The 27,928-nt window shown below is 34.6% G+C and overlaps 1 protein-coding gene across 1 annotated transcript in view; it reads right to left on the reverse strand.

The window, feature by feature from the left end:
* Nucleotides 1–27,928, reverse strand: part of CSMD1 (CUB and Sushi multiple domains 1) — a 1,203,943-nt gene that overhangs the window by 414,404 nt on the left and 761,611 nt on the right. Inside the window, exon 8 of the mRNA XM_013299736.3 lies at nt 5,087–5,174. Within this exon, the coding sequence (XP_013155190.2) occupies nt 5,087–5,174 (88 nt within the window). The remainder of the gene's footprint in view (nt 1–5,086; nt 5,175–27,928) is intronic.

Genomic DNA, 27,928 nt, shown 5'->3' on the forward strand with positions numbered 1-27,928 from the left:
AATGTTACACATTATACTTATGATGACTCAATTTGTTTATTATTTTATACAGTTTATTGCATTGTTTTCAAAACCTCTTGAAATATCTTGTAGCTAAGTACTAATAATGTGAAGTTCATATATTTTACACAGTGGATATAATCTTTTGAAATGTTTGATCACAAACTAAATGATAAAAAATAAATATTCTGACTACGACTTATTAAAATAAAATAAAAAAACCCTAGCAAAAATGTCAAATTAAAGAGTAAGGGAGGAACACAACGTACTCAAAAGCTCCATAGTGCTAGAACTCGAGGTGGAGAGAAACCTGAATTCCAGCTACAGGCATTGACAAGTAAAATCTTTTGAAAGTAATTTCAAGAATTCTAAATTAATTTCAGGCTACAGAAGAGCAGTCATAGGTTCTACTAGAATGACTGAGATAGTTCTGGATGTGATTTATCTGTGGCTACAATGCATGCTAAGTCTGCTTTAATATCAGTTAAGATCCACCCTTTCCAAAGCACCTTTTGTGAAAAATCAGGCATATGCCATGAGTCTGACAACCAATACTTCCAAGAAAATAATTTTAATGTAATTTCAATTCTGTCAAGGCTTACCAAAAAAAAGGAAAAAAGTATCGAAAAGTTCTAAACACTGCTGAATGGAGGTATGGACTACAACAGTATAATATTTGTGAAGGAAATTAAATGTTTTGTATGCAACGGGTTAATAATGAAATGTGTGTGTATATATATATAGTTGCAATGTAATACATACATTGCAGATATTTAATCAAACCGTATATCTTTTGGTGTTTAAGGGAACGGTGCACACTGAGAAATTTTACATGAGCTGTGTCACTAGAGTATTATTTCATGTTTCCAGAGAATCAGATCTATCTAATTAAACATATTAGGTGAGGGGACACACCTGGGCCATAGTCTACAATAAAACTCCTTTTGCTCTGAGCAATGTTCAAATTGCTGAGTCCTTCTATTCATTCTTCTTGTACTTTTTCCATTAAAAGGGGGCATCCTCACAAAATCATATCTTAACTTGTTTTTTCTGTAATTTCAAAGGAAATGGTTACTTCAGTTTATTTCCAATTTTTAACAAGGAGTGTTTTTAAGTTCTTTTTTTTTTTTCATATCTTTACCTCCCTAGTCACTAAGAAAATCTGTGGGCACTTGAAGTGTTTTGGTTTTCTCAGATCTCAATGTAAACTTTAAACAGGGTGAAGAAATAAGTTTCCTCTTTTTTCCCTTTCTATTTTCAGTTTGAACTGTATCAAAGCAAACTTCGTGCTTTCACAAAGGCTAGAGCTTGACTGAAAGAAGCCATTTTATAAAAAGAAAAAGATTCTGTAAGAAACGCTAAGCATAAGAAAGTTCATTTAATTTTAAAAAGCTGTTTTGAATATTTAAAAAGTTATTTTTTTTACAAGTGTCATTAGAGTTGTGGAAAATTATTCTTTTTTCACAGTATCACACATACCATATAATATTTAAGTAGAGCTGAAATGTTACTGTTTGATTCCATTCTAGATTTCATTTAAACAATCTACTCTTTTGAAATCTCACAAAAATAAAATGTGGTACTGATCCCAAAACTTATTGATTATGTTTTTATTCATCTAGCAAAGTCTGAGTTGCCATTTCTCCCTCAAAATTAATCCAAATATCCACTGGATTATTTTGAAATCACTGAACTTCCCCTCCCCTAATTTCTGAACTGAACAGAGTAAAAATGTGGCAGGAGGACAGAATGAAAAGGTTAAGATTTCAATACCTTTTTATTTGCTTTATGATATTAGAATTAATGTCATTATTATGCTGAAAATGATGAAATCCTTCTCAAAGAACCTGTCATCACTGAATCAGTTGGGTCTCACACTGTCTTGAAAATAAACCCTCTGCCTTTCCATCAATTCCACTCACATGTCTTTCACTAGACTGGAAAAGATTTTGAGTAATGCGCATTTTCTCATGTTTTAGTTCATATTAATATTCACAGTTGTCATTCTCTTGACAAGAACAATAGCTCCTTCTGGTGTCTATACTTGCCACTTAGAAAAACAAAAACAAAAACAAAAACAAACCAAAAAAACAAAACGTTGCCTTTCTTTTACTCCCCACAGTATTTTCACATTGGAGAAATACAAGTTACACCAAGTATTTTCTCTTTTATGGAAGAGCTTGATTTCCCATTTCAGAGAAAGAAAAGCTAAATTCCAAACAAATTCTCTATTGAAATGTCAAGCTAGATATAGATAGCTAACTTCAAGATAGTTAAGATACGTTTTAAATAGATATAAAAATAAATTTATAGTACATGAAAACCAGTTGCTGTTGAATAATCAGTTTTCAGTTAACAAATAAGGTTTAGGAGGAAAATAAAATTTTATCATTTCTCTCAAATAATATTCACAATTGGAGGCCAAAAACATGCACAGAAAAATATATTATCAAAGTATATTAACATGTTTTATTTATCATATCTTATATGATGTTGCTTCTGCTATTTATTAACAACTTATGCATTCATTTATACCCATGAACAGTAAGATACATTAGTTGAAATGAAAACATTATCAGAGTCTGAATGGGTAAAGGAAGGAGGGAATTTCTTTGCTCTGTCAATTGAGTAAGCATTACTTTTAAGTAAGCTCCAGGCATTTAAGATACCTGTAACCCACAGTCATTCATAAAAGACGGAGTTAAAAATATAGTTATCTATGTTTTGCAAGGTTCCTTGCCATAAGATTCCCTCAGCTATCTTAAAATACACTTTGAGCTTTCAGGTTCTTTTGGGCTTTTCCTCTTCTGGATGTTTTCATGCACTTCTGGGAATTTTATTGTTGGGCTTTCCAATGCTGGGGCTCACATATTTTGGATCTTTGGACCTGTTTCAACAAAATTATTTTAGTTCCCTTTCTCTTTCAAATTATAGACTAGAGTCTACAGGGCAAAAGAAGCAATTATCTCCCATATGCTCTTCCAGTCTACCAGTGCCTTTAGATCTGCTGTTGTTTCTTCAGAATTGTTCGTATGCCACTGACTTGGACCATAACTAGATGGGTCTACTTGGCCCACAGTGTATCATGTGCACATAAAATCTGTATGAGATTCAAAAATTAACAGAATAAATCAGGTCAGAAGATGACATCATCTAGTCCAATGCTGCACTCCAAGCAAGTCCAGTTGGAACAGGGGGCCCAGGGCCATGTTCAGGTGAGCTCTGAATGTCCCCCATGGGTGGAGACACCACAAATTCTCTTGGAAACTAGCTCCAGTGTTCGACCATCCTCATAGTAACAATTTTTTGGGGTGTTTTTTATTCCTGAATCTAGTAGTAATTTGCCATGTCCCACCTAATGTCCATTGTCTCTAGTCCTTTCACTGTCCACCTCTGAGAAGAGTCTGGCTTTCTTTTCTTCACATTCTCCTGTTTGGTAGCTGTAGACAGCAACAAGGTCCTTCAGATTCTCTTAAGGCTGAGCAAACCCAGAACTCTCAGCTTCTTCTTACATATTATGCACTCAGGCTCCATCACCATCCTGATCTGCTGAGCTTACTCTCATATTTATACTTAATGGAAAGGCCCCTTCAGGTGTGAATTCCTGCTATTTTCCATTAAACGTTTAGGCTAAGGGGTTAACTCTTTCCAGAGATGCTTTTCTCTCTCCACTAATAGCAGAGTGATCCTAGATGCTGCCCTTAACTCTTTCAACTTAAGTATTTGACTTGGAGGAATTCAGAAGAGGTATGGTCTGCACTCTTTACATCTATGAGGAGAGACTCAAGTGGAGGAGGGAAAATAAGGCATATCTGCACAAACAGTAAAGTAAAATACTCTCCAGAATAACAGTGGAAATATACAGATATTCCTCGGATGAATGTACACATACACCGTAATACATCTTAAGAAGGAGTTATAATTTATTATGCCATTTTTACCTAGTCTTCTACCAACTGATGTTTCTCTCCTCAATACATCAATAACTAATAAACACCTAGATAAAATTACATTTGTTTTCCTAAAACAGCAGACCATTGGACAGCAAGTGCATACTGTATTTTCGTATCACACAATTTCACTTGCAGCAGCTGTACTTGCCACGTTGAATCAGAATATATAGAACAGGATAATAGCAAACATCTTCTGGACAGCTTGTCTGTCTATACCATTTATTTAAAAGCTTATTTCTCTTAATTATTTTTTAAAAAAACATTTAACTGCTGTTGCTAATGAAATCATGACTTTGCATATAACTTATTCTGTTAATGTTGGAGTTGTTTACGAGTTCTCAGGTTTCTTTGAGGATAGAGAAAAATCGAAAAAGAATAGGTCAGTCAGAAATAGATTAGATTTTTAAATTATTTCCCCATCAGTTATGCCCTAGCTTGGAAGTGCCTTGATTCAGGAGCCTGGTTTGATTAATTTGCTTTCTGGATTTGCAGAAAACTTTGCACAATTCCTTCTAATTCTTATGAAGTTTTCCTTTCCATTTACTCTTGGGTCTGGCTGTCCATTCCCTGCTGAAAAATTTATAAATCTCTGCATGAGCTGGAAGCTTCCATCTCCTTCCTTTGACCCTCTTTCCTGCCACACCTTTAAGTCTCTGCTTTTTTTTCCCCAGCAGGGAAAATGCAATCTTCCTCCTTTCTCCACAGGGGCTCGTTTGACCTCATCTTTTTTTTTTAATGAATATAACAAAAGGTGAAAACAAAAAAAAAAGCAATTAGATGGCATTCAACAGCCCCAGACACTGAATTTACCATGTTTCCCAAGGTTTTTAACAACTTTTATATAGCTGGGAAAAGAGAGAATTCTCTCTGCTTCTTCTTCTATCTTGTCCAGAAGAGTTCTGCCTTTCCTACACAGACAAGATTATTATGCTCTAAAACTCCTATTTAAAATGCATTCATTTAAAAAAGACACAAGTAAGAACAATTCAAATTATGCAATGGAATGGAGCTATTTTTATGAAGACAACACATAGAAAACCAGGGAAATTATAGATATCTCTAGGTGCACCCTCTGTATACATGTAACAGGAAATACCTTCCTCTTGGTCATATAGAAAACTAAATCTGCCTACCTGAAGTCAGAGCCCACCCTTTTCCCATTTTCAGGAATTCCAGGATCAGGACATGTGTCAGATGCAATTGCATCTCCACCTTGGGTCACTGTAAGGAAAAGGAAAAAATAAATTTAGACATGTAAAGATGACTCTTAACTTTTCCCATGCATTAACTTCCGTGGCCTGAATTTGACCACATGCATATTCATATTATTTTTCTTGAAACAGTACAAATTATTACCAAAAAGAAGCCCCGTATAATTGGTTTCTTGGGTGTATTGTTTAATTTACTTGTTTATGATAAAAACCCCATGTTTTACTTCTGTGGGAAAATCAGTAATTTATTTCCCACGGGCAGTCACATTTTTATGGATATACTAGGATCCACAGCTTTGCTCAGACAAGGAAAACAACATTTTGTGAAGTCACCTTCTGAAATATTCACAACACACCATTGTAAGAATAAGGTAGTATAAGAAAACAAAATCTTATTTAAACTTCTGTCCATGATAATACTTGAAATAGACAAAAGCCAAGCCTAAATGCAATACATAAATATTTTTACAATTATAACATTTGACTCAAAAATATACAGAAACCCCCCACAGAACAATGCATTTGTAAGGAAATGAATTTGTATTCATGTAAATGAGGCTTGAAATCTCTATTTTGGGCTTTCGTGTGGGAATAGAAAGCAAAAGTACCCTATACTCTTCTGTTCTTTTGTCCTCCATACCTTCCCACTCAAGACTGTCAGATATTTAAATAATACCAGGTCTACAAATACATAAATTTATAGTCCTTTCAAAATTCAAAACGATTTTACATTCAGATTTCACTTGTTTTCTCCTTCATTTGTAAAACAGGCATTTAAGGACTATGTGGAATTAAAAAGTTATAAATCATCAAAAAAGACATAAAGTAACAGAGCACAACACTTGGAATATACAGAAAACCTGAACACACATGTGCTTTCCATCCTGCACATAACACACATGTGTGTCCATGCATAGTTACATGCCTCCTGTCTTTCTGTTTCCTCCACAAAAGAATAGAGCTAGTAGAAACCTGTGGATCACATTTTTAACCTTAAAAGATTTTTGGGAAAACCATAAGGTCAGGGTAGAATATTTTTTTCTAAATAATATAAAAAAAGAAGTTAATTGGAATATTTTAGTAGTTAATTGGAATATTTTAGCTGCAAAAAAGTAAATTACACAGGCCTGAGTGGATTACAGATGACAGCATTGCAGCTGAAAGGCAAGGAGAGATTAGACCTAAAAAGAGAATGGTTTTCACAGACAGTAATATGCTTTCAAATTGAATACAGTTGTAAAAAATGTGGTGACAAGCAGGATACACACACTCAGATGTTAACAGCTGTAAATCTTTATGCCTTTTTTTGCAGCATCAGGAACAATTAATTTATATAGAAATTTGAAGTTTTACATAAGAAGATTTAAATAAATGAAAAACTCGCATTACAGCACTACAAAAATATAACTAAGACAAAGCACTAGTAAGGACCAAAATGTTTAACTTAAGCATAGTTTTTTTTCTTAAAGGAGGGAAACTGCAACAATGAAAGTATATTTCAGCATTTGCCTACATTGCTTTTTCTTTAATTTCCCATATAGAATGTTTTTAAAATATAGTAATGGAAATGAGTAACAATATTTATTGCATTGTGTTGTCTTTGTCCCAGAAATCTTTCTTTAAACTAGGTAAAGAAAGATTATGATAATGTCAGAAATATTTTTGGAGACACAATGAAAAATACGGTGTTTTACTTAAAAGTTTATTTTCTGATAAATGAAAAAAAAAAAAGCATGAGTAAAAATCCAGCTCAGCTGGACAAAAGTATAGCATGTGGAATTAACCATCTTGAAAACACTCCAGAACAAAAGCATAATCCTGCTAATTCACTAATATTCCTTAGATTGATAAAGATTTTTGTGTGTTTGAATAAAGGCTTTCAGAACAAGCCTATAGTAGCTAATAAATGTATTTTATTCTGAGAATTTAATTTTGTAGTTTCTTGGGAAGTATCAGCATTGAAATGCTTTTATACTCAAAACCTGATCTTGCTAGAAAAGCAGCCTGCTTGTACACTGATGTTCCTTAAAGTAAATAATCTTCCAACTAACATTTCTTCCTTTTTTATTCAGGAAAAAAACAATCAAATATTTACTACTTTTAGCACGGAAATGTAGCTATGTTAGTGGAGGTGAAGTTCAATTTTGACTACTGGATCATCAAAATACAAAAATAAGCAATATGCCTGATGTTTATTCAACATAACAAGTTTACTCTACTTGAACCTTATGGCAACAATAGTAACACCAGGTGGGGAACACTGCCTTTACTGTCACGTTTTAAGGACAAACACACTTCAGTGAAGCTGCTTCCTTTTACAAACATAAATACAAAATGTGTAAGTATTTTTTTGGGGACAGCAATCAATGTTGACTGAGACCTTACTCATACCACAGAATGAAGTGATCTCCCCAGATGGATGATGACCTTTGGAAAATTTTCTTCTCAGCCGCTGCCTTTTGCTGCCAACACACTCTCACACCAATATTAGGGAAGGGTGATTCAGGCTGTAGTTTACCAAGAGAAACTCTGTCTCTTGAAAGAGAACAGGTATCATATGTCTGGAACTTGGCACATCTTCCTGGATGTCTACAGGCCGTGTTAAACATGGACCAGGTTTTAGCTTCTACTTTCCCAAATGAATTGTCAAGTGTTTTTTAACAGATGGTGGTTGCATGACATGCTGTCATAACACAACACATCCAATTCCCTGTAAAACAAGCCTGTCTGACTTTAATTTTCCAGATGAGAAAAAAGGAACAATTTTTTCAAATTAGTGAAACCATTTATTACCTTTAGTTGTTCAGGGACACCAGGGACTTTAGTGCATTTATAAATATATGTATATACTTTTACATGTTAATACGCTTAAAACCTTTACCTGCATAATTTACCTAAAAATTGGATTTTAAGACTTTTTTAGCTGCAACATTTGTTATCATTCAGACTGAAAACAGATGAAAAGATGCCCAAGTGAATCCCTGGCAGAGAACTTTATCTTCCTCTGTTTCAATCCTGTCAGATCTCCCCTTTATCCACTGCTACGAAATATAATCCATTGCTACTGAGAACCATAACACGTGGGAGGAGAAAGTATCACCTCTGATTTGAGTATCTTATTTCCAGAATATGTTAAAACCTTGCAGTCTCTCTGAAAGCATATCTCTTAGACATGTAATCTACTATTCATCCAGTCACATGACCAGTCTTTCACTATTTTACCTGTAAAGAAAAAGACTTTAGCATGCCTGTGAAAGACACGTGTCTTTCCTGTTTGTACTTTTCCAAAAGGATACTGTATATAGTTTCATCTACCTTGTGTCCTGGTTTAACCCCAGCTGGTAACTAAGTACCACGCAGCTGCTTGCTCACTCATCTGTCACCCAGAGGGACGGGGAGGAGAATCGGAAAGGGATGTAAAACTCAAAGGTTGAGATAAGAACAATTTAATAAGTAAAGCAAACGCCACACAGTCAAGCAAAGCAAAACAAGGAATTCATTCACAGCTTCCTACCAGCAGGCAGGTGTTCAGCCATCCCCAGGGAAGCAGGGCTCGATCACGTGTAATGTTTACTTGGGAAGACAAACGTCATCACTCTGAATGCACCCCCGCTTCTTTCTTCTTCCCCCAGCTTACATACTGAGCATGATGCTCTATGCTGTGGAATATCTCTCTGCCTAGCTTGGATCAGCTGCCCTGGCTATGCCCCTCCCAACTTCTTGTGCCACTCCAGACCTCTGGCTGGCAGGGCCTAAGAAACTCAAAAGCCCCTGGCTTAGCATAAACATTCCCAAGCAACAAACAAACCCATCCATGTGCTGTCAACGTAGTTCTCACATCAAATCCAAAACAGAGCACTGCACCAGCTATTAAGAAGAAAATCAACTACACCCCAGCCGAAACCAGGACACCTAGGGTGTTATAAAATGTTTCTCTTTTTTTCATCTTCTGATTTTTCTGTCTTTATCATATTATACTTCAATTGCTTCTACTTACTTTCAAAGCTCATTCACAGACTTTCTGTATTCTATCACTTCAATTTTTATTTCAGAATTTTACAATTTCAAAACAATGAAGGTATTAAGGAAAATGGAAGCTAATTTTACTATTTAAAGCTTGTGAAACTTAGAAATAAATATAAATTATGCAGAAACTTTGTCACAACTATGCACTAATTAGTAGCATTTATATTAAAACACTAACAATGTTCTTTTGTACTGTGAATATAAACTAAACATTTATAAGCCTGTATTTATGACAACTAAATTTAGGACCAGCCTAAATAATACCACCATCTCTCAATATTTTCTTAGTACATTCTCAGCATATTCTCTCTGTTTTAAAAAGTTGTTTAGAAGTATATAACCCTGGCGAATACCAAAGCAAAATATTGCTTTACATAGATAATTCTTCACACTATATCCCAGTTGCACACAATTCTTCAAGGAACCATCAGCCAAAGAAAAACAATGTGTGCTCCGTGAGACTAACATCAGAAGAAGTGTTTGAAGTCACAGGGTAGGGAGAACACTGAGGAAAGATTCTTGTCAAGTTTCTTTTTTCTCTCTCTCTTTTTTTTTAATACTAGTTACTGTAGAGTCTAACAGAACTGTGCTTTTTTCTCTCTCTCTTTTTTTTTTTTTTTTAATATAGGTTTTGAAAACATCAAAGATGAGATGTGTCAACCACAAGGTGTGTCTATAGTATAGAGCCAGACCATTCTCAGTAGGTGCAACCTAAGTCTGGAACTTTTCAACACGCCATGTTATTACAAACTGCAAAACCTACACATTCTCAGGCCTTTCTGCAGGAACATTTGAAGAGAAGCTGTGATTTCATTAGCATGATGGACAGCTTTTCAGTCTATGTACAACCTCTATGGTTAAGAATGGTGACTTAAATTTCTGTTTGATAAAAAAATCTATTCTTTTGTTACTGACTAAGAATGAATAATCATGATTTCTACCATTTTCTCATTCATGTGGACTAGTTTTCCACAGCTTTGTAGGTCATCTTTATTGTTTTACTTGGTATATGGCATAGTAAGAACAGAATTCCTTTAAGATGTTTCACATGTTCTTACTCTAACACAATAGTACAGAAGAAAGACCACCAATAAAAGTAAACAGAAATCAGATTTTCCAAAGCTGTAATCATAATAATAAACAATTAGCATATACATTAACATCTTAATTTAGCTCAGCATTTGGGAAGTGTTTAATCAAGAAGCAATATCAGGCATGAGGAAGGGATGGCGCAACATATGTTTCATGCAGCAAAACAAGCAACATGAGATCTCCCTTGTTAGAATGTTGGTTCTACTGAGACAAACTGTCCTGATTTAGTTGCACGTGGAATCTGTATATACATTAATGATCTACTCACGCTCATGTAAAGCATGTGATGAAATGCTTTGAAAAGCTGGACTTTGAAGTAACAAAATGTTATGTATAGGTGCATTATACTGATTATTTTTCTTCAGTTGCTGCCATTAGGTTAGTAACAAATAATTGGTCCTCGTGCTTCAGGTTGCAACACCCACAATTTTAAACTTAAGAAATTTTGGCAGTCTGTTTGGATATTTAAGTCATTCTCTCAGTGATATCACCAACCTATAGGAAGGTTCTGGATTTAAAAAAAATAAAAAAAAAATTAAAAAATTGCATATATGCAGGAACACGCATTCCTTCAATAATTTGTTCTGAATGATTTTCAAATTAAATGAAAAAAATGCAAGAATCACCTACAAGAAAGTCTTGTCAAATACTGCATGGAGGCTAGAGAAAAGACCCTAAAATTAACTTTGGAAAGATATTACAAGAAATGGCAGTTTTTCTGGAGCAAACTGACAAGTTTGTAAACTGAACAAGACTTTACAATGAATGTGAACTTTATCTCTCTATTATGATGAAAATAAAAGCTGACAGATGTAAATATCAACCTTTTCCAAAACAAGAAGTTACTACACATAAGTGTAAAGACACTGCATCAACGAAACAAGGCATTAGATGCATTAATTAATGTATCAGAGCCACATTTTGATTATTTGTTAGGCTCCTTAGATTTACATTTATTTACATTTTAATTTTTGAAAAGGCTGATTTAGACTAGAAAAAAAACCCAAACCTAACAGTTCTAGACATAATTTTGGTCATTAAATAACTATGCTTCAAAGGTGGATCCAAAGCATTTCAATTACTTTTTATCAAGGGTACTAGAAATTACTTGCTTCACATAGCAATTGATAACGTGGGCACTGAAAAAGAAAACCAGATGTATATACTTAATATATTGACGTGACAATATAGGGATGAAAGGTGTAAAAGGTTACCATTGTATAAAAGAACCAAACATACAGGGGTTTTGAATTTAGAAAGTTGAAATTAATGGATTAAAAGAAAGATTTTAGAGCACAAAAGCTTCAATGCACAAATACATTCACATGTAAAAGTAATTGAATGTAATTTTCCACTGTAAGTTTTGCTGCATTTGCTCTAAAATGTCAGTTACCCCCATCCTGAGGATAATTTAAAGCTTTCAAAGTTTTTGATATATCCAGATCAAAATACAAGAATGAATTTAAGAATAATTTTAATGGTCAGACTGCATATACAGCAGGAGGGTTTTTTTTGTTTGCAAAGACATTTGTTTATTAGGTGACTTCTCATGTGTTGTACTTCTTAGCAGCACATAAGCTTTAGCCATTTCAAGAGTGTCTTACTGCAAATAATAGGACAGCAAATTAGGGTCATGATTAAACCTGCTTACAAACAATGTCTTTGCATACACCTAAGAATCTGTATTAGAATTTATTTTTAAAACTATGACACAGTCATAAAAGGAGAAATCACTTCGGTTTACATGAAACTATGGATAAAAAATGATTGTTTTGTCTCTTGAACTCCTCACCAAATTAAAGGATATAAATTGAATTTAACAGTTTTTTATTATTATTTAAAACTTTTTATTATTATTATTTTCTTACTGATGTTTCTTTTGAAGAAGGATATAAAGGAAAAGTATCGAGTTGGAATCCTAATAAGATATGAGGTCAATACTTATATGGGTATATGAAAGTATATGCTTAGTAACAGATACTGCCTTATACTTAAATGAGATCATAGACATGATAGAAAATACAGATTTAAGTAGAAATTATAGCTGCAACCAAAAGGTCCTGACATAATTATATCTTTCAACTAGACAAAGAAATGTAAAGAGTGCTATATAATATTTTTCCATATAATTTCATTGAGAATTTTAGAAGTAAAGGAAACTACTGTTAACAAAAGGAGCTGATGGCCCATATGCTCCATCATAGGCTTTAAGTACTTCCTTCAGTAGAAATAGTGTAACACTGATTTGTTACAGACAACAGAAATAAATTTGCATGAAAATTAATCTTACGAAATGACATATCACTGAAACCCAGAAACATAAAAAAAGAAGAAACAAGGAAAGACAGGTAATGAAAATTACCAGTTCAACAATGTAACTACTTTCAAGAAGCTAGTTCAAACTCTTCTTTCATTTATTTACCTATGAATTGACTATAATATTTAAATACTATTGAACAGGAAAATATGGTCATGTTGAAACCAGATGACATAAGCACATAAGGCTATCCTGGGCATTTATACAAGAAGAAACCATTATCCTAAACATGCCCAGGTGAATCTGGGCCCAGAACACTCTTACAGATGGTATTGCCTATTTTCAAAATGTTTAACACATCTTTCAAATTATGGTTCTATTAGTTCAGCAAGCCATAGACAGCTGTTAATTTTAATCTAAAGTTGAAGCTCACTGTTTCTCACTATAAGAGAAGTTTCTAAGGAGTTTAACCATACCTCTTGCTTTAAAAAGACAGATAAAAAAAAATAAAATTAGTCATTTCTGCAACAGAAACTATAAAGCCCCCTATCATCTTCACATGTTAAAGATAATTCTTTTAGTTTTTTTTTTTTTTTTTTTTTTTTTTTTAATAAGCTCTAGCACCTTAACATACTGGGAAATCATCATCCCACTGGATTGCAGCTGTCAGTCAACAGTTGGTTAAAAAACAGGTTCTCTGTAGTTTACTAATATATTTATGGCAGTCCTTTCTTTAGCAGCTGAGGTCTTCTAGCAGCAGTCTTATACTTGCTACAGACAAAACAGCTGGTATGTCCCACTCAATGTTGTTATTCCTTAGTGATCACAGGGTCTGAGAATAGAATGCCTTTACATAAATCCATTAGTGGTTTTGTCCATTCTTAGAGAGTGAATCATCAGTTTAAAAAACAAGGGGAAAAAAAGGGTTGTTTTCTCACTTTGTTTTCTTCTGTTTTGGTTTTGCAAAGGAATTTGACCAACTCTCCTTTGTATGCACCTCTGTTTTCAGCAGTTGAATACATGATTTATTCCAGCTTAATGAAGCAAGTTAAGGCTTGGCAGATGCATATCTTTCAGCCTTATTAGCTTATTAGTCCAGATTTTCTTGCAGTAATGAAGAGTCAGCTCACTTACACACAACAACATTTGTTTTTATATTTAACTCTATATCAATACAGCTGAAATAATATATTTTCACATAGCTAAGAAACCCCACATTTGGGAACTGTGGGAAGAAATTGTCAAATATTTATCATTTTAGTGTAATTAAATATATGCATTTTAGCCTGATTAAAATGTCACTTAAAGGGTTGAGGTGAAAGGATCAATTTTTGTTTTAGCAGTAAGTTACAGTGTAAATATATTTTCCCTATGAAATAGAATATATTTGGAACAGGAATATATTATATTTCCCGTATTTCTATGGGGAAATTCCTACAAGTCACACAAACGCTACAGTTCAGAATCAGATGCCTTCACTATCTATATTGGGGGGGTAGGGAACTGGTTGAGGTCTTCCACAATGCACAGGCAGTTATGCAAACCTCCTGAGATACTGTCTGGCTCATTAAAGCTAAAGCTGCATCATAAAAGATGGAGACTCCTTCGATAACTGCGAACACCAGATTTTCATGGGTGTTGAATCATCAAACCCTAGAATGTGAACAACTGAGCTTGCAAAAACCAGGCTGACCATACTGAAAGCATGTGTCTGATTACTGTCAACTGATGGTCCATGCACAACAAGCTACTATTGCCAACAAGTAGTTAACATAAGTGCAAGAAAACTCCAGTAGCTCTAAAAAGCTGAAATTTGCTAGTGAGTGAAATTTACTCACCAATTACTCAATATAGTTTCACCAGATGGAATATATAAGCTTACATTATGCTTTTAGTTAAGGAATTGACATCATAAACTATAGTAAGAGTACCTTAAGACTGCAAAATCTATCACTTAGTAAGACATGCCTGAACTGAAGCTATCCATGCAAAAAAATGTACAAACCCATTTTTGTCTTTTCATTTACATTTATGATTTATGGAAAACACCACTTAAAAAATATTGTCCCTTCATTAATCCTGATACTTGAATAATGATCTATATCATGACTGTATTGCTCAAGGTCATGATGGGAAGACAGATGAGAAAATGTCCCACGTCACTGCATAACAACTATATTGCGCTTTTGTGGCTTGCTTACAGTAAAACTGTTAAGCACTCACCTAAAGTCATTAAAACTATTATGTTCTTATAACGTCAAAAACACTAATGTGAAAATATTATAAGCTCCTTAGTCATTAGCTTTCACAGTGTACTGTGAGTCCAGTGTTATTTTGTGATTTGCTTCAGGTAAAGACACTTTTGCATCACTTGCAAAGACCAAACTGACTGCAAAACATTTCTCTCCAGTCATGAGAAAGTGTTTTAGTCTCTTAGTACTATATAATACTCAAATACAAGGAAATGGAAACCCATGACCTTAGTGAAGTTAACAGATAAGATACCAGTAATGATAGGGACTGCAGGATACTATCGGATAGGCAAATAAAAAAAACCCTTTTAAAAATAAATACATTACAATTTATTTATCACACCACATGACACAAAGGGAAAGGAAATTCTTGACATTAAAATAAAATTACCATTATACATTTGTTCTTTTCAGACCACATAATAAGCGATGTGTCCATAGCAAAGAAAGTTGTTGCTTTTTCCAGTACCACTTCAGTTTTAAATGTTGGAAATTTAGTCATTTACTTTGAAATGAGAAAGCTGATGAAGGATCAGTAATAAAAAGCAATTTATGGGATATCCAGAGCATTTTTTTAAAAAGAAATAGTCCAACAAGTTGTTTTGTCCTAGTTTGTTACAAGTTTGGAAAATTCCATGTTTTCACCAGCGCCAGGTTATAAGCTTGCCCTACAATGCTATTGAATATACTGCCACTTCATAACATATTTTATTGATTCACAAGGCATTCCTTTTTTCTTCTCCTTTAAAAATAGCATCTTATTAGAGCACTACCATTTCTGCAATAAATATGAAAGTGATTATAAATTTTAACTTTTTTTAACAATAAGAGTTAAAATGTCTGTGTTTAAAAAAATTGTCATTTCCTTACTTAGTTATTTAATACACATTTTTCATTCAATGCATTACCTGCTTTTTTAGTCTGATAACTGACATTAAATTTTTGGTTGCTTTTCAGAGTAAAATGTTAGCACTGTGTAACAAATCTGAAGAGGTAACAAGACAGTTACCCATTGAGCATACTGCATTGATAATCTCATACTTCAATATAACCTTTAGGATTTTACATTGAATTTATACATATTGGTCCACTGTCAAAGGTTTGCAGAATTTAATCAAATAGGCTTTGACTTTGATAAAGAGCTTAAAATTAGATAGTCTACCAGGGTGGAGCTGTTCATATAGAAAATAAGATAAACTGATACATAAAAATTCATTTCTGTATCCTTCCTCCAACATTTTTTGTGACTGTGAGCAGGCCACTAAGAACCACATCTTAAGTGAAACCCAGGAAGAACATGGAAGCTTGTGACCAAAATTCTTCCTGAATTTTTGTGTTGAGCTGCTCTCTAAAGCTGGAACCATTTAAAGCGTGAGGGATCTTCACTGTCTGACTACTTTCCCCTACTTAATAGGTGCCATTTTCTACTTGTCAAGAAGTGACATCTCTTTAACAGTCCTCCTGACAGTACTAAGAATTGTATTGTCTTTCTCTCTCTCACAGTCAGAGCAGATGAGCTCAGAATATCTCTAACATATCACCAAGAAGACTGAATTTCTCACTAAAAAAGATACACACTAGCTGATGATTTTCTTTAGTGGTGCTGCTTAGAAGTTATAACAATCTTTAAAAAAAAAAAAAAGAAAAAGAAAAAAGAAAAGAGTGTTCAAATACCTCATCTACCTCAGTTAATTTAAGTTAAATTCTTTAGTTTTCTGTATAATGCCCTGGTCATAAAACTACTGGTACATCAGTGTGGTTAGTTTTGTCCCTTTTCTCTTATTGAAATTAAAACATCTTGGGGAGGGGGTGAAGTTATTTGGGTAAGAGAAAAAAATAATCCATAAATACAGCTGTGTAGCATGATAAAAACAGACAGTGAAAGACGAATTTTAAATGCTGTGGTGAGCACTTGTTTTCAGATATAATGTTAGGAATTCACAGATAAAATAAACAGTCCTTGAGGTATTGAAAATTCTACTTTGGCTTAAGCAGGACATCTGTACGCTTCCTTTATTATACCCTTAAGTCTCTAGACTGTTCTTGAGCTATTCTTCTACAAATACTTTTAAATATTCTTCTAGGAATACATTTAGATATTCTTCCAGTACTTCATTAAATGATCTGAGTAAGTTTAGGGTAAGAGCACTGTTACCACAAAGTAGTTCTGGAATGAAAATTGTATTTGTCTTCCCGGTAGGAAAGATTCCAAGAAGTCATCTCCAAATGGATCAAACTCCCTCTGTTACACAGAATAGAAGATTTGATTATATTTTTTTCATAATTTCTGAAGAGGTGAACATGTTGTACTGTCACACAAAATGAGAATATAGTGCACAGTAGGAGTAAGGCTGATCACTCAGGGTACTGACCACTCAATATCTTAATTCTCCAGGACGTTGGATACACTGCCAAATGTAGTTTTTCAAATCAGATGTAGTAATTAAAATCAAGAATAACACCAAGGAACAACGTATTGGGCCAGAGATAGGAAGCCAGCAGAGGTTGGGTACTTCTGTAAGAGATAAGGGTTTTCAAGGAAATGGGATAAGCCCATACATGAAGGTCAGCACAAGTAGTTTTCACAGACAAGACTGGCAAAGACTGCAGATTGTTGAAGGCTTTTATATTGTGCTTACTGGGTGGGTCAACTTAACTAAATTGAAGAACAGAGCAAGAGTACGCACAACATTGCAAGTGAGAAATCCTTTTCAGAGCTAGAGAACATTTCTATGTCCACTAACCTCACCTGTTCTTTTTAATTCACTCTAACTGGCCACTCATAGTTGATGACTTTGAGTTTTTGTACTATTGTTGTTTTATTTTCTTTGGAGAATCTGTTGGCTCACTGAAGGACAAAGAAGCACATATGAAGATGATATTTATATCTTCCTTAATTACTAAACAGTGCCTACTGGCAACAATTTATTTTGCTATGCATCCAAGGGAAACTGAACAAAAGTATGATTTACAGATGGTTAAATAGCTTTTGTACTCAGTCGCTGTGGTTGTTTTTTTTTTCTTTCCTTCTTTTCCACTATTTGTTTTGTTCCAGTTATTACAATGTACTACATTTCTAACAGCTAACACCTCTGATGAACGAGATTAGAAGGGAAATCTGCCAATGACTCAGATTATTGAAACAATAAAGGAATAGGAGCTGTTTTTCTTTTTGGGTAGCTGCTCTATGAAATGACATTGTGATACCAAGAGAAAAAATAACAGAAGTTCTGTAAGTTGGTATATAGCAAATTTGGTAGGTATGATCACTGTGACACACAGATAACATGAGGGCAAACATACTTGCTGTGACAGTAGAACTGAATTCTATTCTATATCTTAAACAGCATTATCATTAACAATTCAATATTTCCACCGATTATGTTTATGGATGAAACTGAGTGGAGTCAATACAAAGTCTGTTGTTTGCTGCCTTGAACAAAGGAATAATCATATCATAATCATAAAATGGGTCAGTATGAGACTGAATCTATTAGGGTGTTTATCTCCTGGTGAAGTGGAAAAGAAGGAGATGAGACACTCCAAACTTGTAACATTTACCAGAACAAAACTCTTAATTTTAAATATCTGATTTCTGTGCATAATACTTCAGCTAAATAGTTTCAGTGACATTCTATTCAATAGAAGATACATTATTATATAAACATTTAAAATAAATAATTACATATATATATATTGTTTCTAGAGCTAAATCTACATAGTAGTGTTTGTGATTGAAGCACAATGCTGACATTCTAAGGGCTATATTTATCTGGCTAAAACAAATATTAAATATCTACCTACAATTACTATAAGGGATGCACAATCCTCCCAAGAAATAAAGCCAATATATTCCAACTAAACTTTGCATTATTGCAGTTAATGTTCTGTGAGTTAAGTCCATAAGCAATGTCTGTGGATATACCGGAAGCTGGATAAGAATTACAGTTCCCTAGAACTCCCAATTTAATATTTAGTATATAATCATAGTAGATGGCTTCTCCAGTGGTCATTTTATCCTCTAAATCCATAAAGAGCTTCATGTTTAAAGTAGCGTTTACAAGGCTAAATCCCAAAGTAAGCTAAATCCTAAATCATGGCCATTTATTTCTATGAGCACCTAAAATTCAGGTAGCACTTTTTCCTTTTTTTTTTTTTTTTCCTGCATTACTTTCTGCAAAGTACATCTGTTCAGAAGAGAGACTATTCCTTCTGCTGATCTACCCACATCTATTAAGAGAGTACTGATCTCCACTTCAAGTGAAGGGACTTCCAGGAGGGACTTCAGAATTGAGATTCCTTAGTACAATGAATTTTCTGACAACTTAGTATAAAATGCCTAATTCCAGAGACAGGATTTATGACACACATATATTTTTTCTTATATATATTATTTATAATCCTGTATGCACTTTTCATGATCCTACTCGGTGAAAATGACTGTGACACGATGTGTAAGCATTCAGGAAATATATGGAAGTTTGTATAAGAAGGACCGTGCTAGAAAACTCAGCTGCCTTTTATCTGTTAAACATAAGTTTGTAACACTTGTTCCAGACTAGGTTGAAAAAAATAAATGTAATGGTTTTATTCCTCACTTGAAAGTGTGCAGCAGCTACACAGATGACCTAAATTGACATTTAAATACCATGAATCTGCAGAGCAGATATATGATGCTACTTCAAAAGACAGACTTCTGCTTTTCAAACCAAAGCACGAGAATTAGAATAGCAGCAGTACATGATTTCTCCTGATTTTTTTACACAGGAGCTCAGAGCATACTTGAAATAAGACTAGAATATCTTGTGCCTTGAGTAGTCTATTTATAACTGCTGTAATTAGGGACAGTGTTCAAAAACAGAAAAAACACTATATCATAGATAAGTGAACAATCTCAGAACAGAACTTCCTCCAAATAAAAATACATGCTCCAACATTTTTGCTATATTTTTAAAGGTTCCGTCTCTAAGTTATAGAGAAAATAAATAAAAATTACCCAAATAAATGCTTTTCTTTTGTACACAATGATGTGCAGCTGTATACAATGTTTCAGATTCTTGATATGTTTAAAATATATGGCACAAGCATCTAAAACACTGCTTCAGCTTGGCTCTTTTCTCCCCTTCATTGAGATTAGCAGGGTGGATGTCAGCTGCAATATGTTCCCTCCCACTCTTTTCACTATGACAATAACAATAATAAAAAAAACCTCTAAGTAATTTATCACAATTTTCTATCATATCTATGTGTCAGACACACACTACTCTCTGGAATATGTAACCTCAATCGTTCTGGCATGTCTGTTTATTCAGGTGAAATGCCAAACTGATAATTCATAATTCCTTTCCCTCTTTCTTACATAGAGTCAGAGACTTATTCATGTCAAGCTGTTAATTCTTGAGAGAAAGGGGCAAAGAGGTTATATTGGCTCCTCAAATATATTCCAGTACTCACTGTGTAAGTAAATTGAGACAAGCTTTGAATAAGCAATGTTCTTGGCCCCAATACAAAAGAAGAATAACAAAGACTTTCTTTTTGAGGTTTTGCCCATTAATCACCTTTTAAAAATTGCCATGCTTTCCTTACAGCTGCTTAAAGAGTTGAAAGATTCTATCAGTATATAAAACTGAGATTTTATAGATTAAAGCATGTTTCCAGAATTAATTCAAAGACATAGCTGTTTGCTGACATTAGCAAAGGTATACTGTTCAGATGATCTGCTCTGTTCGGCGGTTGTTGAGGGTTTTTTTAATCACAGGTAAAAAGTATTGGTTTATGGATCAATTCATATATTCTGTCTTTATATGTAATATAATGGTATTAGTAATCCAACCAGGAATTTGGTTAACTTTTGCTAAATTTTGAATAGTTCTTCCTGAGAACCTGTGTTACTCAGATTGTCTAAAGTTTTCCAACCTGATGGAAGAATCTCCCTTGTCTCTTTAAACCAGTGCAAGGCACACTTTATCAGTGTCCCATTTCTAGCTAAAATCACAGCAGTTCAGCTTTATATCTGTGTAAAATGGAGCTCACAGCAATTAATTGACAGAAATTATCAAATACTGTGCATACGCCTTTTGAAGCTAGCTCAGCACGGAAATGTACTGAAAAATCATTACGCTTTTCCCTAGATAACTTGAGAAACAGATACTCTGTAATCTTATTTCCACTCCCAGAGTTTCTTAAAAATGAGAATTTCATCTTGAGATCAGTTTAGAGATAACTACTTGCTCCTCTTTCTGAGGCTGACAAGTTTCATTTCACCCATGACAGCCTCCAGCTGTTAAATAGAAATATAAATTGAATGTGGACTACTGATGTGAAAAGCCAATTCCATCGTTTTGCCAAAAGAAACAAGTAAGATCTACTTAGGCTGTGATTGTATCAATGATATTTTATTACTGTATTAAGATTTGCAGGACAGTGGCTCCCACGCTAATAAACAAAAACACGACATCAGGCTATTTTATTTGACATCTGTGTATATAAAAATGTCAGGCAGGTGAAATAACCGCTGCACTAATTGAACTGAGCCATATGAAGCAACACACCGCAACATTCCAGATCTCTATCACAATGCATTTCAGCTTCTTTAAACTGAAATGTAGATCCTTTCAGACCAGATGTAAAGAAGAGATTTTTTACAATGAGAGTGGTGAAACTCTGGCAAAGGTTGGGCTCTGAGCAACCTGATCTAGTTGAAGATGTCCCTGCTTATTTTATGGGGGTTGGACTAGATGACCTTTAAAGGTCCCTTCGTACCCAAGCCATTCTATGATTCTATGATTCTATGCTTATTAGTGACCCAAGAAGCACTGTCAACAATTAGAGCCAGGGTTTTTGTCCTGCATGTCTTTACTCACATTGTAGAAAAGATGAATTGTATTCTGCTTGAAATATTCACTATCATGATTGTTTTGGGAATATAAGGACCCACTGCAACTGGAATTTGTGTTTTTTTCTATAATGTTCCGTAGCTGAGATGGGGAAAAGCAGGGCAGATTGGCAGAGATCAGCACTGCCAGCAGCATTTGTGGCTGGTATTGCCACAGCAGTAGCAGGTTGAGCAGAATGGCTAATGCTTCTGAAATAATTCATACAACTTAATGTTAAAAAAAATCGATTTAGCAGCTCATCCCATGATTGCTCTGTATGGTCTTCATGGGCCCCTGCTAACAGGTGGATTGGATCTAGCCAGACCTAGGCTCCCCTCAGAGGCGTTTAGAAAGCAAGGGGGTCCTTTCTGAACCTCATGATTTAACAGGAGAGTCTCCCTGACAGTTTTTTCTGACCCTGTCCTCTGTGCAGTAAATCTTAAACCACTGTCACATCTAGTATTGCACTTTGTTAACTCACTGGTTTATATCATTATATTGTTGCTTGTCTCTTACTAGTGAAGTGCATGACTCCAGCCGCAACACTATTCTGTGTGAGTTAAGAACTGTATTAGGTTCCTATGTCCTGGTGCTGGCGGGGGCTGCAGGGCCCCTGTGAGGAGCGGATGGGGCTGCCCTGGGCCGGGCACAGCCGGTTCCGGCCGGTTCCCGCTGGCTACAGCCACCCCTGCAGGGCACAGCCCACCCAGCAGCCAAGATCAGGGAAAACCTATTTAAGAACAGGTATATAAAGAGAGATGATGGTCCAGAATGGGAATGGCGTTACCCTAGGATTCCTGTTCTGTTCTGTACACATCAGGTGAACTTGCACAATCCCTTTGGCCTAGATCTAACATTAGGTATTTAAATGAGAGGCTTATGAGGCAGTACCACCAACTTTATTAGTGCTTTTTAGAGGTTACCATTTCTCCCTCTTTATCAAAAGACTTAGGGTAATAACTTTCCTAACTGAACACATGCATACATAAAATGAGCCAGGTACAACCCAGAGTTGTAACATTTAAAAAGAGGAAAAAATAACCACTTGACACTGTAGATGGGGTTTTGGCTTCTGTACAAATTTATACATGTTCTCATTCTGAGCATTAAGTACTTAAAGGAACCGTTCCCTCCCCCCACCAGCATTCACTAATCCCTGTAGATATTCTTTCCTCTCCAATTTTTATCCCGTAATGTAACAAACATTGGCTAGAGAGAGTAATTTATTATCAAGATCAAATTGATACCTGAAGTGGAAGAAATATTAATGTTAGTAAGTAACCACTTTTATTACAGTTGCTTGTCCTGACAGCAAGGCAAACATCAATGTATTACTCGTTATTATACATTTATACTGGTAATTCACATGTAAATTAACTCTTTTTTTCCCCCCAAATCTAGACATCAGAAATGGAACCTTTAAGACTGGTTTTGTTGGTTTAAGTGATTTGAGTATTCCAGTTTATGAAATGTCTCTTTTGGTTTTGTTTTTTTTTTTATGAGCTACACTCAAGTCTTGGATTTTCAAATAAACATACTTTACATCTGTTATCATGATTTTAACAGTATTTCACTACAAAAGCAGTAATTTCTAATGATTGGAAAAGATACATCAAGTAGACATATTCCTTAAGCACATTAAATAAATGAAAAATTTTTGTGAAAATAGAATATATTAATTCCACAAATTTTTTATCACAAAAATGTACTTTTGACATGATGTGAGAAAAGAACCCACCAAATATTAAATATTTTAACATAATTGAACAAAATGAAGTTCTATAACTAAGTAAGTGTCCAACAGAAAAAAACAAAACTAAACAATTTCCTATCCAGGATTTTAATTGAAAATGTTCTATAAATATAGATCAAGCATTTAAAATAATATATATATATATGTTCCTGTAGTAAGCAAAAGAAATCACACTTCTAGTAAAGTAGTAAAAGAGATAAAATACTGAAAATAGACCTTAGGAAAATTCTTACATAAATGTTCCTATGCCTTTCCCTTCTTACTTGACTATCAAGAAAAGGTCTATTTCATATCTGAAAACTAAGCTAACTGTAATAACAAAATATTAGTGACTAATAGTCTGTTGTTTTTTTACATGCCTTAATATTCAAGGATATTCAGTTTGCATTATTTTATAATCCACTTTTACATTCCATTAATCTGTATTTTCGGCAGCTGCTCCTCCAGACATTGTATATAGAGACATGCATTTGGCAGTCTTTCACTTATGTGCTGGTTTTCACTGGGGTAGAGTTAATTTTCTTAATAATAGCTATCTTTTGGGTTTGTGCTGAAAACAGGGCTGGTAATCCAGGGTCATTTTAATTACTGCTGAGCACTGCTTACACATAGTCAAGGACTTTTCTGCTTCTTGCACCACCCCACCAGCAAGCAGGCTGGGAGTGCACAAGAAGCTGTGAGGGGGCACATCGGGGACAGCTGATCCCAACTGAACAAAGGGATATTCCATACCATATGACATCATACACCGTATATAAAGCTGGCGGAAAAGAAGGAAGGGTGGGGGATTCGGAGTGATGGTGTTTGTCTTCCCGTGTGACCATTATGTTTGAATGATTTTTTTGGGATGACTGAATACCTGCCTACTGATGGAAAGTGGTGAGTAAATTCCCTGTTTTGCTTTGCTTCTATGTGCAGCTTTTGCTTTACCTATTAAACTGCCTGTATCTCAACCCACAAGTTTTCTCACTTTTACCCTTCTGATTCTCTCCCCCATTGCAATAAGGGGGAGTGAGCAAGTGGCCATGTGGCGATTAGTTGCCAGCTGGGGTTCAACCACAGCAACTTCTTTGGTAAGCTTTTATGTATGGCACAAGGCAAAGAGAAAAAGGAAAATAATAAAACAGTTGCTTGTCCTGCCTCAAGGAGTGGCATGGTAAGCTAGAAGCAAGAACATGATGCATATGATTCAATCAATGCTTTTAGCATACCTGAACAAGACGTTATCCCTATTAATAATTAAGGCTTCAAGCTTCTAATTGAAAATGCCAAGGTATTATTAATGAAGTTCACGAAACTGCACAGAAGAATTACACCACCAACTTAAAATTTTTAATATGCACAATTTTAATTCATTTTCACTCTGCTTCCATCCTGACTCCTACAATAATTGTGCCGAAGCAAATGTATAGCTAGAATACATACGGCCAGTTTACAAAGCCAGGGACTTACTACTCAGTAGCTACATTCTACACCTCATCTTCAAAACTTAGGAAGCCACTAAAAGAATATCCTTTCTACTGAATAAAATAGTAGAAAAGTCAAAAAGTGTTCCTCTCAAATGATGGATTCACAGAAAAGAGAACAGTCTATTTCTGTCTCCTTGATGATTGATGTGACAAAAATAACTAAATTGATCAATAACTCATACCTATGAAGAATGAAAATTAAGGCTTTTCATGTAATGTTTGCCCCAGCATTACATGGCTTTTGAGGGGAATCACCTGCTGAGGGGAAGTAGAGAATAACATCTTTTGTTTTCTTTCACTTCTGTGTGCATGACTTTTGCTACTGCTTCATTAAACTGCCTTTATCTTGACCCACAAGTTGGGGTATTTTTACCGTATTATTTTCTCCCCTCCCTGTTCCACTGAGATGGGGAGTGATAGAGCAGCTTGGTGGACATCTGGCATCCAGCCAAGGTCAGCCAAGCACAGCTATTTTTAAACTCTCTAATAAGAAAGGAGAAATGTTTAAATTCTTTGGTCAAGTATGTATGGCAGGACCAACTGCTGCATTTTCTGAGTGTTTAAATTATGATTTCTACAATTAGTAAGATGTGGAAGAGGTATTTTTAGCACTAAATGTGGACATGGTTCAACATCACCCATGGCTTTTTTTGTGTTATGATTTATTGTACTATTAGGTGATTGAAGCCTAGGGGCATTGAGGCATCCCCATCAAAGTGAATAGTTACTGGCTAAGCAAATAATGGATACACCAAATTGAAAGTGAAAAACTAATTAAAGTGGTCAGCAGACATAAACATGAATGGACATGCCCAAGGATTTAGATGTCCTGTTGCATTAAATTAAGGCCTCAGTTGCACTGCAATTTCTGCTTTTTATATGGGCCCAAGAAATAAACCTTATATGCAAAATCAACAATTTATTGTTAGTCTATATAAAATATTAACATTCTAATTTTAGCAATGATTGAAAAAAAAAGTAACCACCAAACCAAAGCAAACCAAAGCAAACCAAACCAAACTACTATTACAGGAAAAGTCTCCATAATAATGCAGTTAAAAATGTTACACATATTTCCCAGTGTCTACCCTTTCTCCCCTATGTTACAAGTTATACTTACTCTTCCACTGCATATTATTATTACGACTTAGTTACAGAATATAGATCATGCAGTCCTACAAAGCAAAATTAAAGCAAAACAATTTAGGCAGTAGTTACCTGGTTGATAGACCACTGCTGTTGCAGCTAAAAAAGCTAAAAGCAAGCTCCCGGCAGGTCAAGACAAGCCTGACAACTTCTGTTCTTGCAGAGTAAGCGATGTGGTAAATACTATGAATTGTAAATAATTATGGTGACTCATAAAACATTGACTATAAATGTGATAATCCTTTTTATTCAGCTTTTCTTCCATTTTTTTCTGAACAATTACTATTAACGTGATGTGCATCTACTATTCTCCACATTCAGGATATTAATTCTTATTCTTTATAACTAAAGGCAAAAGGACATGCATTTAGGGCTACTGTCCCATAGGGGCACATAATTAAAACCTCCATGGACAGAATAATAGAAAAAAATACTATGTGATATCTAATTTGGAAAGTTGCTAAGTACACTTTAAAAGGTTAGATATTTCTCTTTGTCTGGTTGCATACAGCACATCTACACCTTGCAACGCTGTATTGTTTAGTTACGCAAAGCATTTTCAAAGATACCTTATATAGCACTGTGCATGGCACAGAAAATAATCTTGAAGTAATTCAAATCCTCAAACCAGTATGACTGTGTGAGCATGATCCTGGGTCCAGACTAACTCAAGGAAGGATATTCAGCTCAAGCTTATTACCTAGAAGAGTGACTAATTTGCCTCCAGTTTCAGAGTTATCTGTGTAAAATTAGATTTCAGCTTTTAGGTATTTCTGAGCTTTCTCTGTGGATAGGAGCTTTCTCGGAGATGACCCAACATTTCTAAAATTTGTAAAACCACTGAGTGGAGTAATATGTATCAAAACTCTCATCACTCCTGTCTGTGGTATACTATGATCTGATGACCTTTTAAATCTCTGAAGCAAAAAGGATTTAGCACGGGTTTTTCATCTAGTTAACCAGCAAATAAATGGCAAGTAGGATGTAAGGAAAGCGTGCTGATGGACTATCAACCTATGCTATGTTTTCTTTCCTTCTTTCTGATTTTTTCCCTGCTGTTACTTGTTGTTCTGGATTTATAATAGACCCTTAGGAATATACAGACCTGACCAAGCACTCGTTGAATTAAAATATTAATGATTATAATAATAAATTGAATATATTGTTTTACTCTCAATCAATTAACCCTGAATGACTTCTTGACACATTTACCTTTAGAGTTTTTAAAATTTATCTATGCTTCAATCAGTGCTACAAATATAGTAAGCTGAAGTAAAGGCCTCCATGAAGGTATATTTTATTTCTTGTCAATGGGCAATGTACTGAAAAAGGGGAAATATGAATTTTACTTGATTTTGACTTAAATTAAGGCTAATTTATAGAATATTGCTTTAATTATATTAATACAATTTATATAACCAAAAGAACCAACCTTTAAAAGCAAAACATTATTCGCTGTAGATCCAGTGTTAAGAAACCTAAATTGACTACTATTTCAGAGCACAAATTACAAACAGTATTAAAGATTATTTGTTCCATGCTTTTTAAGAATTGAGCAGAAAAATATCTGAGCTTATTATCCTATTCTAGGTCAATAATCTGGGCAAAAGGAAAGGGGGAAGCAAAGACATTCTGTTCTGTGTTAGCTACCATCTCATTAAGGAACACAGTATCCAAATAGTTTATACACTGGCAGTGTCTACTTTTTATGAAAGCAGAAATTTGTGAAACCATGCCTCTGGCTCCAAGCTTCAAACCTGTAACCAAAACTGACATTAGGTGGGAGAATATGCTATCTCAGTCCTTCATTCAAAGATGAAAGAGCCTGTGTTTTGGAAGCACTTTTCAAGAAGGCTTGAAACTGGGTCATCAAAGACAGCAGCAAATTATTCTA

The sequence above is a fragment of the Falco peregrinus genome, chromosome 7 (genome assembly GCF_023634155.1).
Source record: "Falco peregrinus isolate bFalPer1 chromosome 7, bFalPer1.pri, whole genome shotgun sequence".
Classification (NCBI taxonomy): Eukaryota; Metazoa; Chordata; class Aves; order Falconiformes; family Falconidae; genus Falco; species Falco peregrinus.